The following is a 13,043-nucleotide window of genomic DNA, read 5'->3' as shown; positions in this document are numbered from 1 at the left end:
ATATATATATCGTCTCTTGAGAAAATCGCCCACAGAAAGCCATTCTTGAGAAAAATGGCATTATTTGCAGGTCTGTGCCTTTCGGTTTGCTTAGTAGTGTCACAATTAGCTGTAACTTCAAAACCACAAATATTTCTTTTTTTTAAACATGGAAATAGTACCTGTGTATTAATTTATTTACAGGGACCGATGAAAAGAACGTCTACGAAATTATTTTCTTAAATAATAAAAAGTCTTCTTCAAAAAGGCTCTTCAAAAGCAAGAAACAACTTAACTAAACAATAACTGTTAGCAAATTTCCCCTTTTAAATTAATTATTTCATTATCGTTATTAAACAATATTTGACGCTCGAACAAATCCTCTCGCTTAACCTTAAACTGATGTAATAAATCATCAAAGAGCAATTTCGAGTTTGAAAATCTCAAAGTGATTCGGCTGTTTCATCATGTATTCTGTTCGGGTAGGAATACAAAATTGTTATAGAAACTCTTTAATAATTAGGACATGATTGATGGGTTATATTTAGAGATTAATTGCAACGTTCACTTTCATAAGGACCGTGATGTTAATTGTGTACAATAGAAGTAGTTATATTCAAAAGGTACTTAGATTGTTACCGATAAATGAAAGTGTATTTTGCAACTTGTATTAAAGTCTCAATGTTAATTTTTTGGTATATTTACTACATTTGTTACAAATTAACACAATGTCAGTTTAGAATGTAACCTAACTTTATTATATTAAAGAATATGTCTAAAGTTTAGGAGAGAATTTTTAACATAGCGTATTCGAATAATTTATTTCGGTTTAAACTGCTTCAATATTTGTCTTGTCCTCAATTTTTTTATTTGCCTGATTCACCAATTCGAACTAACTCGAAGTTTTTAATACATGCTATTTTTAGTAATGGTGGCAAACCATCAACTATTTCACATTTTAGTAATTGCACAATAACATGTACATGTCTGCCTATGATCTGAAGCTTCGCATCGATCAATTTATTCGGTACGTATCCAGCAACACTCTAATGCCTGTGAACAATTCAGGTTTTTTGCTGAGGGTGGTTGGACGTGAGTGAGTTTGACGCTTTGCTTTGTAGAGTGTATGGCACATGTTTCTTTGGCAGTCAGTAGCATTGTGTATTGTGAGCATAGAGCGGCACACAGGCTACACACACCTTACTAGCAAAATATTGATTACTACTGTTTATTTATTTGATATTCGCCACAAAGTTTCCAATGTCTATATAAAATTGTTTATAAATTTGTGAACGCTCCAGCACAGTTTAAGCCGATTATTCGGCATTTCCTCACTCACCAACGGTATATCATCATGATTTCGTTTTAATTTCCTCTGAATATGTCTATCTGTCATTCGTGAATGCATATACAGTTCGGAACACATGTTAGCCGAGCAGATATGAGGAAGGCGCGCTTCCTCGCGCTCGACCGTTTCTCCAGTGGGCGGAATAAGCATCCGGAATTTCCGGAAATATCACTTAAGTTAAGCCGCTTTAATAGATTATGAGATCAGAATAGTCAGTCTGTTATTTCGGAATAGTTCAGACGAAAATAAAGTATCCGTGTTACCACTGAAACTAATTGTGCTTTATTTATCGCGGTATTTGTGAAAGTCGAGCAGTTTTGAAATAATAACTTGTCATGGCAAACTGGATTCGCAGCAGTTATCCATCTTTTACATAAATATGATTGTTTATAACGTATACACATAAAATTACAGATAATATAAGTATAGCTAATTTCAAAGTGCATTTTGTTAAAGGTGCCTAATTTAATAACATTAAAAATTTTATGAAAGTTTTATGTTTTAAAAATTTACGTTTTAAAAATTTTAACTACCAAAAGAGACAACTTTTTAACAACTTTTTCGAAAACGCTATAGTTTTTTTATATTTTTAATTTCTATAGACCACCACTGAAGCACAAGTGGAAACGCTTAGTTGATATTAAACAAAAAAAAGCACAAAAGCACAAAAAAATAATTACTACTAATATTAATATTAGCCACGTGGTCGTGGAACTTGGGCAACCCAACATTGCACGATTGGTAGGGTAACGAAAATTCCCTAAATCTTGGCGTTACCAATATTAATTATTCGTTTACAATTAACAATAACAAACCGTTACATTTGCGCTGCGATAATGCGGGAATAATAAATACTACAAAAATTTGAGTTTTCGAAAAAAATTATTAGACAATAGTTGTTGCTTCGCATAAAAATAAAAACATCACAATAAGTTGTCCTCAAGTTGATTTCCTCGAAAACAACTAATTAGATTTTGATGATTTTATTTTTAATCATAGGCTGACGCCTCAGTAAAGATGGCTAAGGATGACATTCTCTGAGTCAAACTGTAGTCTCATTTTTCTGAATAATTTCGTTAACTCTGTTATTTATGGAGCAGCGCGTAGTTAAATTCTAGCGCACTAATTTGCAGTAAAAATTAAAATAAATGGATAACAAGAAAATAGATAATAGGAAGGAACAAAGTTCCATAAAGAAAAAAATCAATATAGCTTATTTCTAACCTTACTTGTAACAACGGCTTTGCATCGATGACTCGTACTGTAAGTCAGACGTCTTTGATTATCATTCCTCTGAGTATATTTTGAATGTCCTCAAAGGAGCTGGGTATGGGTTGATAGTTTCTAAGGTGTTTACCCAAAAAGTGAAGTTATTAATTTAATCTATCTCAAACAATAACAGAGATAATTACATAAATAAAAAAACTATTCAGGAAATATAGGATTAACTAAATCACAAGAAAATTAACTTGGAAGTTGGACTCCAATCTGAAGAAAATTCCTGTTATTAGAAAATTATACATACTCCATTTCTAGACAATAGAGAGAAAATAATATACAAACTTTGAAAAATTCCGAGGACTAAAGGAACATGAATACTAAATATCGACCAATTTTGTTGACAATCTCAAATCTTATATACAGGGTGTCTCATAATTATTAAACCCATACTTCAAGAGTAATAAATAATGGTTAGATTAAGTTACCACACTAAAATATTTTTCTTCTAATTCCCAATTTTTTCTTAGTTGTTTCAGTGGAATGTATAGTATAGAAGGTTTATATCAACACATACATATTAATTATCTAAAACATAGAGCTCGTTAGTAGTACCCAAAATAGTAATTCGTTTTTTTGCCATATTTTCTGTTAGTAGAGATTTAAAAAAGGCGTTTTTTTAAATACCCGATAAAATGCACAGTTTCAGAAAAAAACGGATTTCAATTTTCTATTCAGCTATGTATTCTAATGAAATTTACTCATTTGATTGACGCAAAACAACATTTAGAAGCCTTTCTCACTAGGCGTTGGCTTTTGAATACCCATAGGTGAATTGTTCTAGATCGCGAAAGATTAAAAAACACAAATTTAACAAATAAAATAAATTAGAACATGATTTTGCTACTCATTATGGTGGCCCAAAAAAAAACGATTTTTTTTTCGGGTCTCTTGTGAAAATATGTTAGTTTATCATGTTTTAAGAGAACCCTCTGCTCCAAAAAAAATTTTTTTAGGTTGCTCAGGATTTTTAAAAATTTCCAAAATCGATTTTTTTTTTTAATTTTTTTCTCGTTATTTTATCATTTTTTAGGTTGGGTTAAAAAAATCTTTATTCTGAAAATTTCAAATCGATATTTTAATTTCTAAAGGTCACTCATAATTATTTTAACTCTCAAAGTAGTGTACCTAAAATGTTTTCGAGCGACCTCTAAAAATAAATATCAACGAACTAATAATTTTTTATTGAATTTGATGAACAAAAGAATAGAAATAAATCACGAGACACTTAAAAAAATTTTCGAAGCAAAATTTATTACCGCACTGCTTAATAATAAACAATCTCCATTGTTTCCAAATACACCCTTGTGAGATATCCACCATTCGATTGGAAAATTTTATTTTGTTTTATTTTTTTATGCAGCGCTGTGGAAATGTTTGTTATTGTATAGGTACGGCGAATTAGGCATTATTGACAGGAAATAAGACGTTAATTACTAGAAAATGCGATTTAAACAAAAAATCTGATTTAAGTCAAAAAAATCTGATTTAAATAAAAAAAATCTGATTTAAATAAAAAAAATCGGGTTTTTTGATTTTAAAATAAAAATCATAATTTTTTTGCACCCTGCCTAAAATGTACCTCTAAAAATAAATATCAACGAACTAATAATTTTTTTTATTGAATTTGATGAACAAAAGAATAGAAATAAATCACGGGACAATTAAATTTAAAAAAAAATTAAAAAATTATAAATATTTGATACAGTGCGGTAGTAAATTTTGTCTCGAGAAATTTTTTAAGTGTTTCGTGATTTATTTTTATTCTTTTGTTCGTCAAATTCAATAAAAAAAATATTAGTTCGTTGATATTTATTTTTAGAGGTCGCTCGAAAACATTTTAGGTACACTACTTTTAAAGTTAAAATATGAGTGACCTTTAGAAATTAAAATATTGATTTGGATTTTTCAGAATCGAAATTTTTTTCACCCTAGAAAATGATAAAATAAGAAAAAAATTTAAAAAAATCAATTTTTGACGATTTTAGAAATTTTTAAAAATCTTGAGCGACCTGTAAACAAATTTTTTTTGAACTGATTTTTTAAGGGGTCTCTTAAAACATGATAAACTAACATATTTTCACAAGAAACACGAAAAATTTTTTTGGGCCACCTTACTACTCATATTCCATTTTAGCGACATGAAACCAATGTATCTTGTTTACAACAAATAAAGTGACAATCCGTAAAATGCTTGTTTTCTCAAAAAAAAATATGTTAAAAAACCATGATTATTCCAAATATTCTCACCGGCTTTTATCTCATAGGTGAGATATAAGCCAATGGTCAACTTTGGTTACTTCAAAAAATCCCCTGTATCAAATTTCAATAAATTTTCGTAAAAAGAATGGTATTATCTTGAAAAAAAAAGTGGGCCAAATAATATTTCCCGAAGTTCATTTAAGGAGGCAAAATCTTAGTAAGGTAATTTCTTAATCGATTTATTTTCAACCAAGCATATTGCCTATTATTTATGAGACACCCTGTATACAGAAAATTGTTAACATTAAGTGAAAAAAGATCAGTATGTCGTTTAATGTATCGCCTCAACAATTTTTAATCTATTTGCATCACGGGACCAGAAATCCAAAACACAACAAAGTGCATATCCAGCCATTTGAAACTTGTATATTTCCTGTTAATAACAGCAAATTGATTTACTTCCGTTTACCCTCTTCCCAATTTTACCTACATAAATCTCCCGCTTGCAGCCCACACCACAATGGACGATCCGGAAATACAGGAGACGGTCGAATCAATCCTGGGCAAGGGGGCCAAAGTGGTTGATTGTGAAAAGAAATCGTCCATTAAAGAAGAAGAAGTGCTTTTCATCAACGGTATCCCCGTGGCGCTCGAAGGCCGAGATGGGATGGCCATAAAACAGGCTCTGATAACGGGCCAGGTACCTCCCTGCGACCTCCTGAATACTCTGCTGATTAAAACCGGTATTTTGAAAGCACCGGTGAAGCTGGACACCTCGCTCAGCGTAAAGTCCACGACAGTCACAAAGGAAGAGGTGACGGTGTCTAGAGCAGGCAAAGTAGTGGACGAGAGAAGCTGCGAGACAAAGGAGCAGAATTTTTACACGAGCGCGATATCCGAGGTGTTCGAACCGATTAAAATAATACCCACCTCCGAGCTGTTGAACGGAGAGTACAGTAACGTGAAATACACGGAAAACATCGGCGATCACGCGAAATACTACGACAATAATGGTTACGAGACGGGTAGTGAGAAAAAATTCGGATCGTGCTCTAGTGCTTCGAGTTATGAGTCTGAAGAACCCAATGTGCCATCTTACAAGCCCCAAACTTGTCTGAGCAAGGACTCCGGGCATTTGAGTAGTTCCGTGTCGACTACCAAAGTGGATTTCACACAGAGTTCGATCGATTCCCTGAGCTCATTGGATGAGACTGATTTTCTTACTGATCAATTTAGGAAGTGCACGACTTATAATGGAAATGGACTTACGAATAGTTATCAGAATAGTTATCTCGTAAGTACAGAGTGAAAGCTAAACATTTTTTAATTAAAATAAAATTGAGTAACGTATTATTGTGTGGCACCGGAAATAGTAGAGGGTCTAAAGCTTTAACTGTTAAAAAAAGTTATTTTGATAACGGAATCCTCTTCCACAAATTTTAATGGATCATTTCCAAAAAAGCTTTTATATCTCTTAAGTAGTTTACCGTTAAAAGTCCAACAAAAAAGACACAATTTGGCATATTATTAGTAGTGGAATAATTTCGTCACTTTTTAAATGTATAGATTCAATCTCTTCATAATTTTTGAGAAATTAGACCAAAATAATCTTTATCCCACCGATGACGAGCACGTAAATTTTAAAAATGGTCCATATGGAAATGTAAAATATTCTCTTCAACATCAAACAACTTTCGTATAACAATCTCAGACTCCAAATTTCGATGCCATTGAATAATGTTTTATCATATTTTATATATTTGCAGTACTATCGCCATGAGCAAACTAAGCTATGAAATAAATTATACCTATAGTAGGATCATATTCGATGCAAAGTAATAAATCATTGCCTGTCAAAGGATCCAGTGCAATACGGTTTTAAGGGGTTTAGAAATTGAATATTTTCGATATACGATTTTTCTTTGACCGACTATTTTTTGCTCTACTCTATCGAATACGATCCTATTGTAGTTCATATTATTAATAGTTTTTTTTGTCAAAAACTCTTTTTCACGGCCAATCTTTGAGTAATTGTAGAGCTCTTAGCAATCGTTTAAGTAAAAAATGCCACTAAACACTATTTTCTTTATTTTGATGAGAGAAATCAATATTGAAAATGTTGCAATCTTGCTCTTACACTCCATAAAGCTTTCTCTTTCTCCAATAATAAAAGACAGTCAAGAGTTGCAGAAGAAATATTTCCAAATATTTATAAAATATACTGTTTTTCTATACAGTCTGTTACAAATTCGCTCTCACTACAGGGATCTCGAAAACGGTAAGAGATACGAAGTAGCTTACATGCGGGCAAAGTTGCATAATCAGGGGACCAACTTATACATCTAAAAAATCAAGGTTAACATGATTAGTTTTAATATTAAATTAATTATTAATTAAATATTAAAAAGAAAACGAAATTTTGGAAATCCGTATTTGTTTCATTTCAACCTTGTTAGAGGTGATATTCAATAAACATAGAAATCTAAATAAAAAATTTAGATAAATTGGGAACGAATACATTGAAGATGATATTTTCGAGACAAAACGTCGAAATCTGGTTCGGGTTGAGCCAATACAGTATTGGTGGTCATAAAGGCTTGCAAAAAATGTAATAATATTTCCAGGGTCGTATTTAAAAAAAGTAAGTTGATGATGGTCCTGCAGAGACGAAACGTTACATATAAAAATTGATTATGCTATTCGATAGAGGACAAAAAGTTGCCACGACAAAGTGTTCTTCTTTTTTCAATATCACCTCAAATAAGGCTGAAATGAAACAACAACGGTTTTCCAAAATTTCGGTTTTTTTCGAATATTTCGAAAACTAATCATGTTAGCTTTGCCCCCATTTAAGCTACTTCGTATCTCTTACCGTTTCCGAGATACCAGAGTGTAGTGAGAAGCGAATTTGTAACAGCCTGTATATAACCTTGAAATCATAAAAAATGTATTCATATTTTAATTAGTCGCTTATACGTATACAAGCATATTATAATTTAGTAAAATTATTTCAGTACATACAAATATTAAATGAAAAAAAGTTTAAATAGAACGAAAAAGTTTATTCATTTCATTAAATTCTTACCGTATAGTACAATTTTAAGAAAGTGGTTACTGTTGATTTGCCAGTAAACAAAAAACATATCTAGATATTTGTATCTTACTTTTTCCGATTTACAATAAATAAAATTTAAGAACATGAACTAGAAAAAGCTGTTATAAGTTTATTGGAGAATTAATACTCATTTAAGTCAAATTTTCAGAAACATCTTTGCATTTTAACAGCGACGAAATGTACTCTTTTTTTCTTTGTATCTATTTTCTTATAGCATAAAGCTTTATTATTATAGTTATATTTACCTCACGTCCTGTGAAAATATGACGGTTGTAGCTCACATAAAAACAGTAAATCTGTGTTAGCAGCAGATAGGTAGGTAATAAATAATAAGTTGATTTAATTGCATGCGATATATTGCGGTTTTTTTTAACCAAACATGTAAATACAGCTGCATGACAATTTTCCGCAATATATCTCGCAAATTTCACGTGCACAGGCAAATTGGGTATCTGAAAACAAATCATTTTTGTGACACGTATAACATAAAATTACTGTACTTGCCAAAAGGCGCCCACCGAACTAAATATACACTAATACTAATTTATTTTTAGCCTACAATATTTGGTACCGTAGCATCGGACCTCACACCAAAAGACTGTTCAAACCGAAGGGTAAGTCGATTCGTGTCCATGTTTGCCACTAAGCGATTTTAATTAATAAATAACAGTGCATGTGTTCAGATCATCCCATTAACTTTAATCACAATATTAAACTAAAGGGTATGAATGACAATGTTGTGCGTGAATGTAGGCCACGTTTTCTGTGACGTTTTCTGTTTACGCGAAAGATCAACCATTGAAAAATGCCAAGCTACCTAGTTCAAATGAATTAGAGTATGAACTCAAAGCAATAAAACAAAGTACAAGGCTATAGTTATAGCAAAAGACATTATTTATTTGAATAAAATTTAGTTTTATTTTTAATATTTGAAATACGTAGTTTCAAAATTTTATACTGTTTAATCACCAGTGTCGTAGACTTTAACAAAGGGGTAAGACCACTTTGTTAAAGCATACCTTTTATTCTTTAAATTGAAAATATTATTTTTAGATACTCAGAACAATTTCCTTTAAAATGAAAGGTACTTTTCATTTATTTCGATAAAATGAACGGTTTTCGCGATAAATCGATTTTCGAAATACCTAATAGTAAAAATAATAAGTACAAGGGCAGCAACAACTAGAGTTTAATTTTTTACAATCGCCATTTTGTCCAAAGTCCAAAAGCCTTTGAAATAGATTAAGAGAAACAAATTAAAGATTAAAAATATACATTTACTAGGCAAGTGTTCAAAATGAACCAGATGCACGATTTGCACCACCTCATTTTAAGCTTTCAATGTGTCAATACGTACAGACACTTAGGTCACCCGATCTAAATCCCTTAGACTTTCTTCTCCTGTGAGATCCACCAGAAGAACTCAACACCCTAAATACAAAAAACAAACTTTTGCTGAAAAGAACACAATGCGATTAGATTTGTAATAATCCCGGAATGTTATTACATATGTACCGAAAAAAACATTCGTAGAATAAAAATGTGTACGAGGAGCTAATTTTAAAAACACGCCCAAGTGATGTTTACCTTTTTCTGATTTTGTATTACTATGTAAATGGTTATATTTAATGTTCCTCTTAAATAATGATCAACATTTTCAAAGGCTTTTAAATTTTGGCAGTCGAAGGAATTTCTACAAAAAATAAATTTTAGTTGTTCCTGTCTGTCTCAAATAGCGATTTATTTCGGTAGCCGTTTATTTTACCGAAATAAATGAAGAATACCTTTTTTGAAAAAAAAAAGTTTTCAATGGAACATCTAAATTAATATTTTCAATTTCACTGACATCTGGCAAAATAAAAAGAATATATTCAAGGTGCCTTCGAAGACGTGACTTTAAAAATAGGTACTTAGTGAAGCCAGCTATTAGCAATTAGTCCAATCAATGACCATTTTCCTGTATAATTTTGCCAAACAGCACCGATTTTCAAAACAATTTGGATTTAGGTTCTACTTACCCTCTATTTCAAAGTTGACCTTGTACCGGGGGTTGCTTTTATCCTGGGGGTGGATGATGCCACCCCTTCTCGGGGGTGAAAAATGTTTCATTGAAAATATATATAATGGATATATTGACAAATTCTAAGCAACTTTTGTAGTATAAAGTTTTTTCTGAAAATCGATACATTTCGACTTATTCGCGAGTGAAAGTGTACATTTTTTAACCAAAAAAAAAAAAAAACACTTTTTCAGACGGTTTTTGGCGAATAACTTAAAAAGTGAGTATTTTATCAAAAAATCATTGTCATAAATGTAGCTTATAAAAAAACTAAAATAATGGTGTTTATAGTATCTGTAGACCCGATACAAGCGGAGTAATAGCTTGTTAAATGTTGGTTCTTATTCTTCAAACGCCAAAATTGAAAGTTTGAACGTGAAATATCCAAAAACCAATGCATTTTTCAGGGAATACTCATAGAACCTTTTTAAAGTGCCTGAAAAAACCTTTATTTTTATTTTTTATAAAAGTCCCTAGCATCAAACCTAAGCGAGTTATGACGAAAATAAAATTGGTCCGTCTTATAGCCATTGAAAAAAACTACAAAATGGTTTTGATAGCGAGTTATGGGTGAAAAAACCAAACATATTTTTGCAGATATCAGAACGCGTATTTTGAAGCATTGATGAATACACATTGTAGCTATATTTTACGAATAGAAATAGTAATTTTAAGAATAGAATAGAAAAGGAAGACGAGAGTGAAAAGGATTTTTGATTATTTATGTTATTTGCAATAAAAAAAAAATTTGTTATAAAAATAAAATTCTTATTTTCCCTATTTTTGATTGCAAATTTTAATCAGTATGGTTATTTTTAAAGTTTAATAAAATAAATACATTACATTTTAAATAATAAAAAGATTGTATTATATTTTGTACAAAAAAATTTTTTTTTTACTATAATTGAACTAAATTATATTCTTCAGATCCGTCAGAACTCGTGCGATAATTTCTAGATTATACAAATATAAGCAAATTTCAGCGAAATTTGCACAGCACTGAACTTCTTAAGTAGAATTTTTATATCAGGCAATTAGTATTTCGAAAAAGCCATTAATGACTTGTAAGAAGTGTCAATTGCAAATGCAGATTTAGATATATTCACTGTAATTATAAGTAGTATATAGTGTGTAAACTGGAGTTAGAACTATTTGAAGAATTACGTGTAACTGATAAACACTGCTCTTTTCAAATATATTTTTATTTAATAATAAGCTTATCACAAAGTGTTATTTTTGAACTGAATAATCAAAATTCTTATCGGAGATAAAGATTTGAAGCCGTACAATCCATACTTAAGTTGCACGAGACTCCAACTGTGTGTGTGTGCGTGTTAGTGAGAGGGTTTCCCTTATAATCTTTAATTAACATCTATTTCTTTCGAAGTTAGTTGCCCTACTTATATTTTATTCGTAATGTTACTTATAAATTAATACTTGTAATGTATCGCAAATAATAATACTAACGTTAATAATTTCACAGAGCTTGCCACAAACACCACAGACTAAAAGTTTCTCCACGATTTTTAACGGCGAAGCCAGCCAAGAGGGTTCTGCGGATTCTGGTTTGCAGCAAGATAACGTAAGATTTACTTTTTATTTCATTTAGGATTAACAAAACTGTCTAGGCTGTTGACGAATAACTTGCTAATCTCTGCTTTTGAATTGTTCATCGTTATTAATAATCATCACGATAAATATAGATAATTATTAGGAATTGAGATTTCGTAACAATGACCCAGTGATTGGAATTTAAAAAACGGTACACTTTAACTGACAAGGTACTAATCTAAAGCATTTTCTGACAAGCCGTGTACCTACGTTAAAAATTAAATAAACGAAATGTTTTCTTTACGTTAATCACAGAAGAAAAAATTGATTCAGTTTCGGAATGTTTATAGTTGTAAGTTAAAATATTGGCACCAAATTTGAAAACTAAGAAATCCGATATATCATATTAGGAAGAGTTAAAATTTAGAATAAGATAAATTTGTATTCTTTTTAGATCCATTTTGATGATCTATTACATATAAAATTAATTGTTTAGTAAATTTAGGATCAATATCTTCAGTAGATGTTTGATACTCTGATTAGTTTTAACCAAATCTTAACTGGTACTTACTCAAAATATTGGCATTTATACGGAGTATCCTTATCATTGTCATAGTAAGTTAAAAAATTGAGGTTCATATTTTTTATATTAAATATACTGTACGCACATAATTGCATACTATAAGCATTGATTTTATAACTTCTTGAAAATTTCAAATCTTATGACTACTAACAAAAAAAAATTGAAGAAAAAGTTCCTACTGTAGACAGTTTCTTTTATATCTATCATAAAAAAGGTCAAATGAACATTTCAATAAAAGTTATAGAATAGATTCAAATAAACCACGTTTATACTCGGGTAAGCCTTTGGTGTTGTTGTTATTTACGTTACGTGTTCCATAACCTTATCTTGAATCATCCAACCAACAAGGTACCCAGTTACAATCGCTCCTAGCTATATCATTAGTCATAACGAAAACCGGTATGCTTATTCCATACTGGGCGCCAGTTGCTTTATTTATTTTTAAGTCTATTTATTACGTAATCTCTAATCAGATCAATCAAGGTTCTCATTTTATGACAGTTCATACATTTTCTATCTCCTATACAAATCAACTCATTTTTATCGTACCTAATGTCATGTCAGTAAATTAATAAGAAGGATATACACGCATCATTAATGACGAATCTTTTTTATTTCGTTGATAAAATATCTGTAAAACAAAATTTTTCTCCATTGCAATACTGCTTACATTTTTGGACCTATGATGATAGCATTTCTGGTGCAGTAAGTGAAATCAATTTGCTTTGACACTTGTTGTTCGAACTAAAATAATGAAAAGAAAGTATTTTAGTCGTACCAGAAGTCCATACGAATTCGTTAGGTACAGGTAAGATTCGTAGCGGCGAAGTAAAGGAATAGGGATCGGAGCCCATAAGGGTTAACTTATGAAAGCATTTATAATGTATATTAGTTTATTATCTTTTTTGGATTAGCGCATTTTAGGGCT

General features: G+C 30.8%; 1 protein-coding gene across 3 annotated transcripts in view; it reads left to right on the top strand.

The window, feature by feature from the left end:
* The window catches only part of LOC108908843 (ras-GEF domain-containing family member 1B), a 201,133-nt gene that overhangs the window by 182,137 nt on the left and 5,953 nt on the right, over positions 1-13,043 (top strand). For 2 of the 3 annotated variants that reach the window (XM_018712991.2, XM_018712992.2), the window contains 2 exons: positions 8,477-8,536; positions 11,465-11,563. In XM_018712991.2, the coding sequence (XP_018568507.1) occupies positions 8,477-8,536; positions 11,465-11,563 (159 nt within the window). Of the gene's footprint in view, positions 1-5,316; positions 6,102-8,476; positions 8,537-11,464; positions 11,564-13,043 lie in introns of all 3 variants that reach the window. The other variant, XM_018712990.2, reaches the window with a different exon arrangement.

Source organism: Anoplophora glabripennis, unplaced genomic scaffold (assembly GCF_000390285.2).
Source record: "Anoplophora glabripennis isolate ALB-LARVAE unplaced genomic scaffold, Agla_2.0 scaffold118, whole genome shotgun sequence".
In the NCBI taxonomy this organism is placed as follows: Eukaryota; Metazoa; Arthropoda; class Insecta; order Coleoptera; family Cerambycidae; genus Anoplophora; species Anoplophora glabripennis.
Note: the sequence above shows the minus strand (reverse complement) of the source record. Positions and strands in the feature narration are given on the sequence as shown.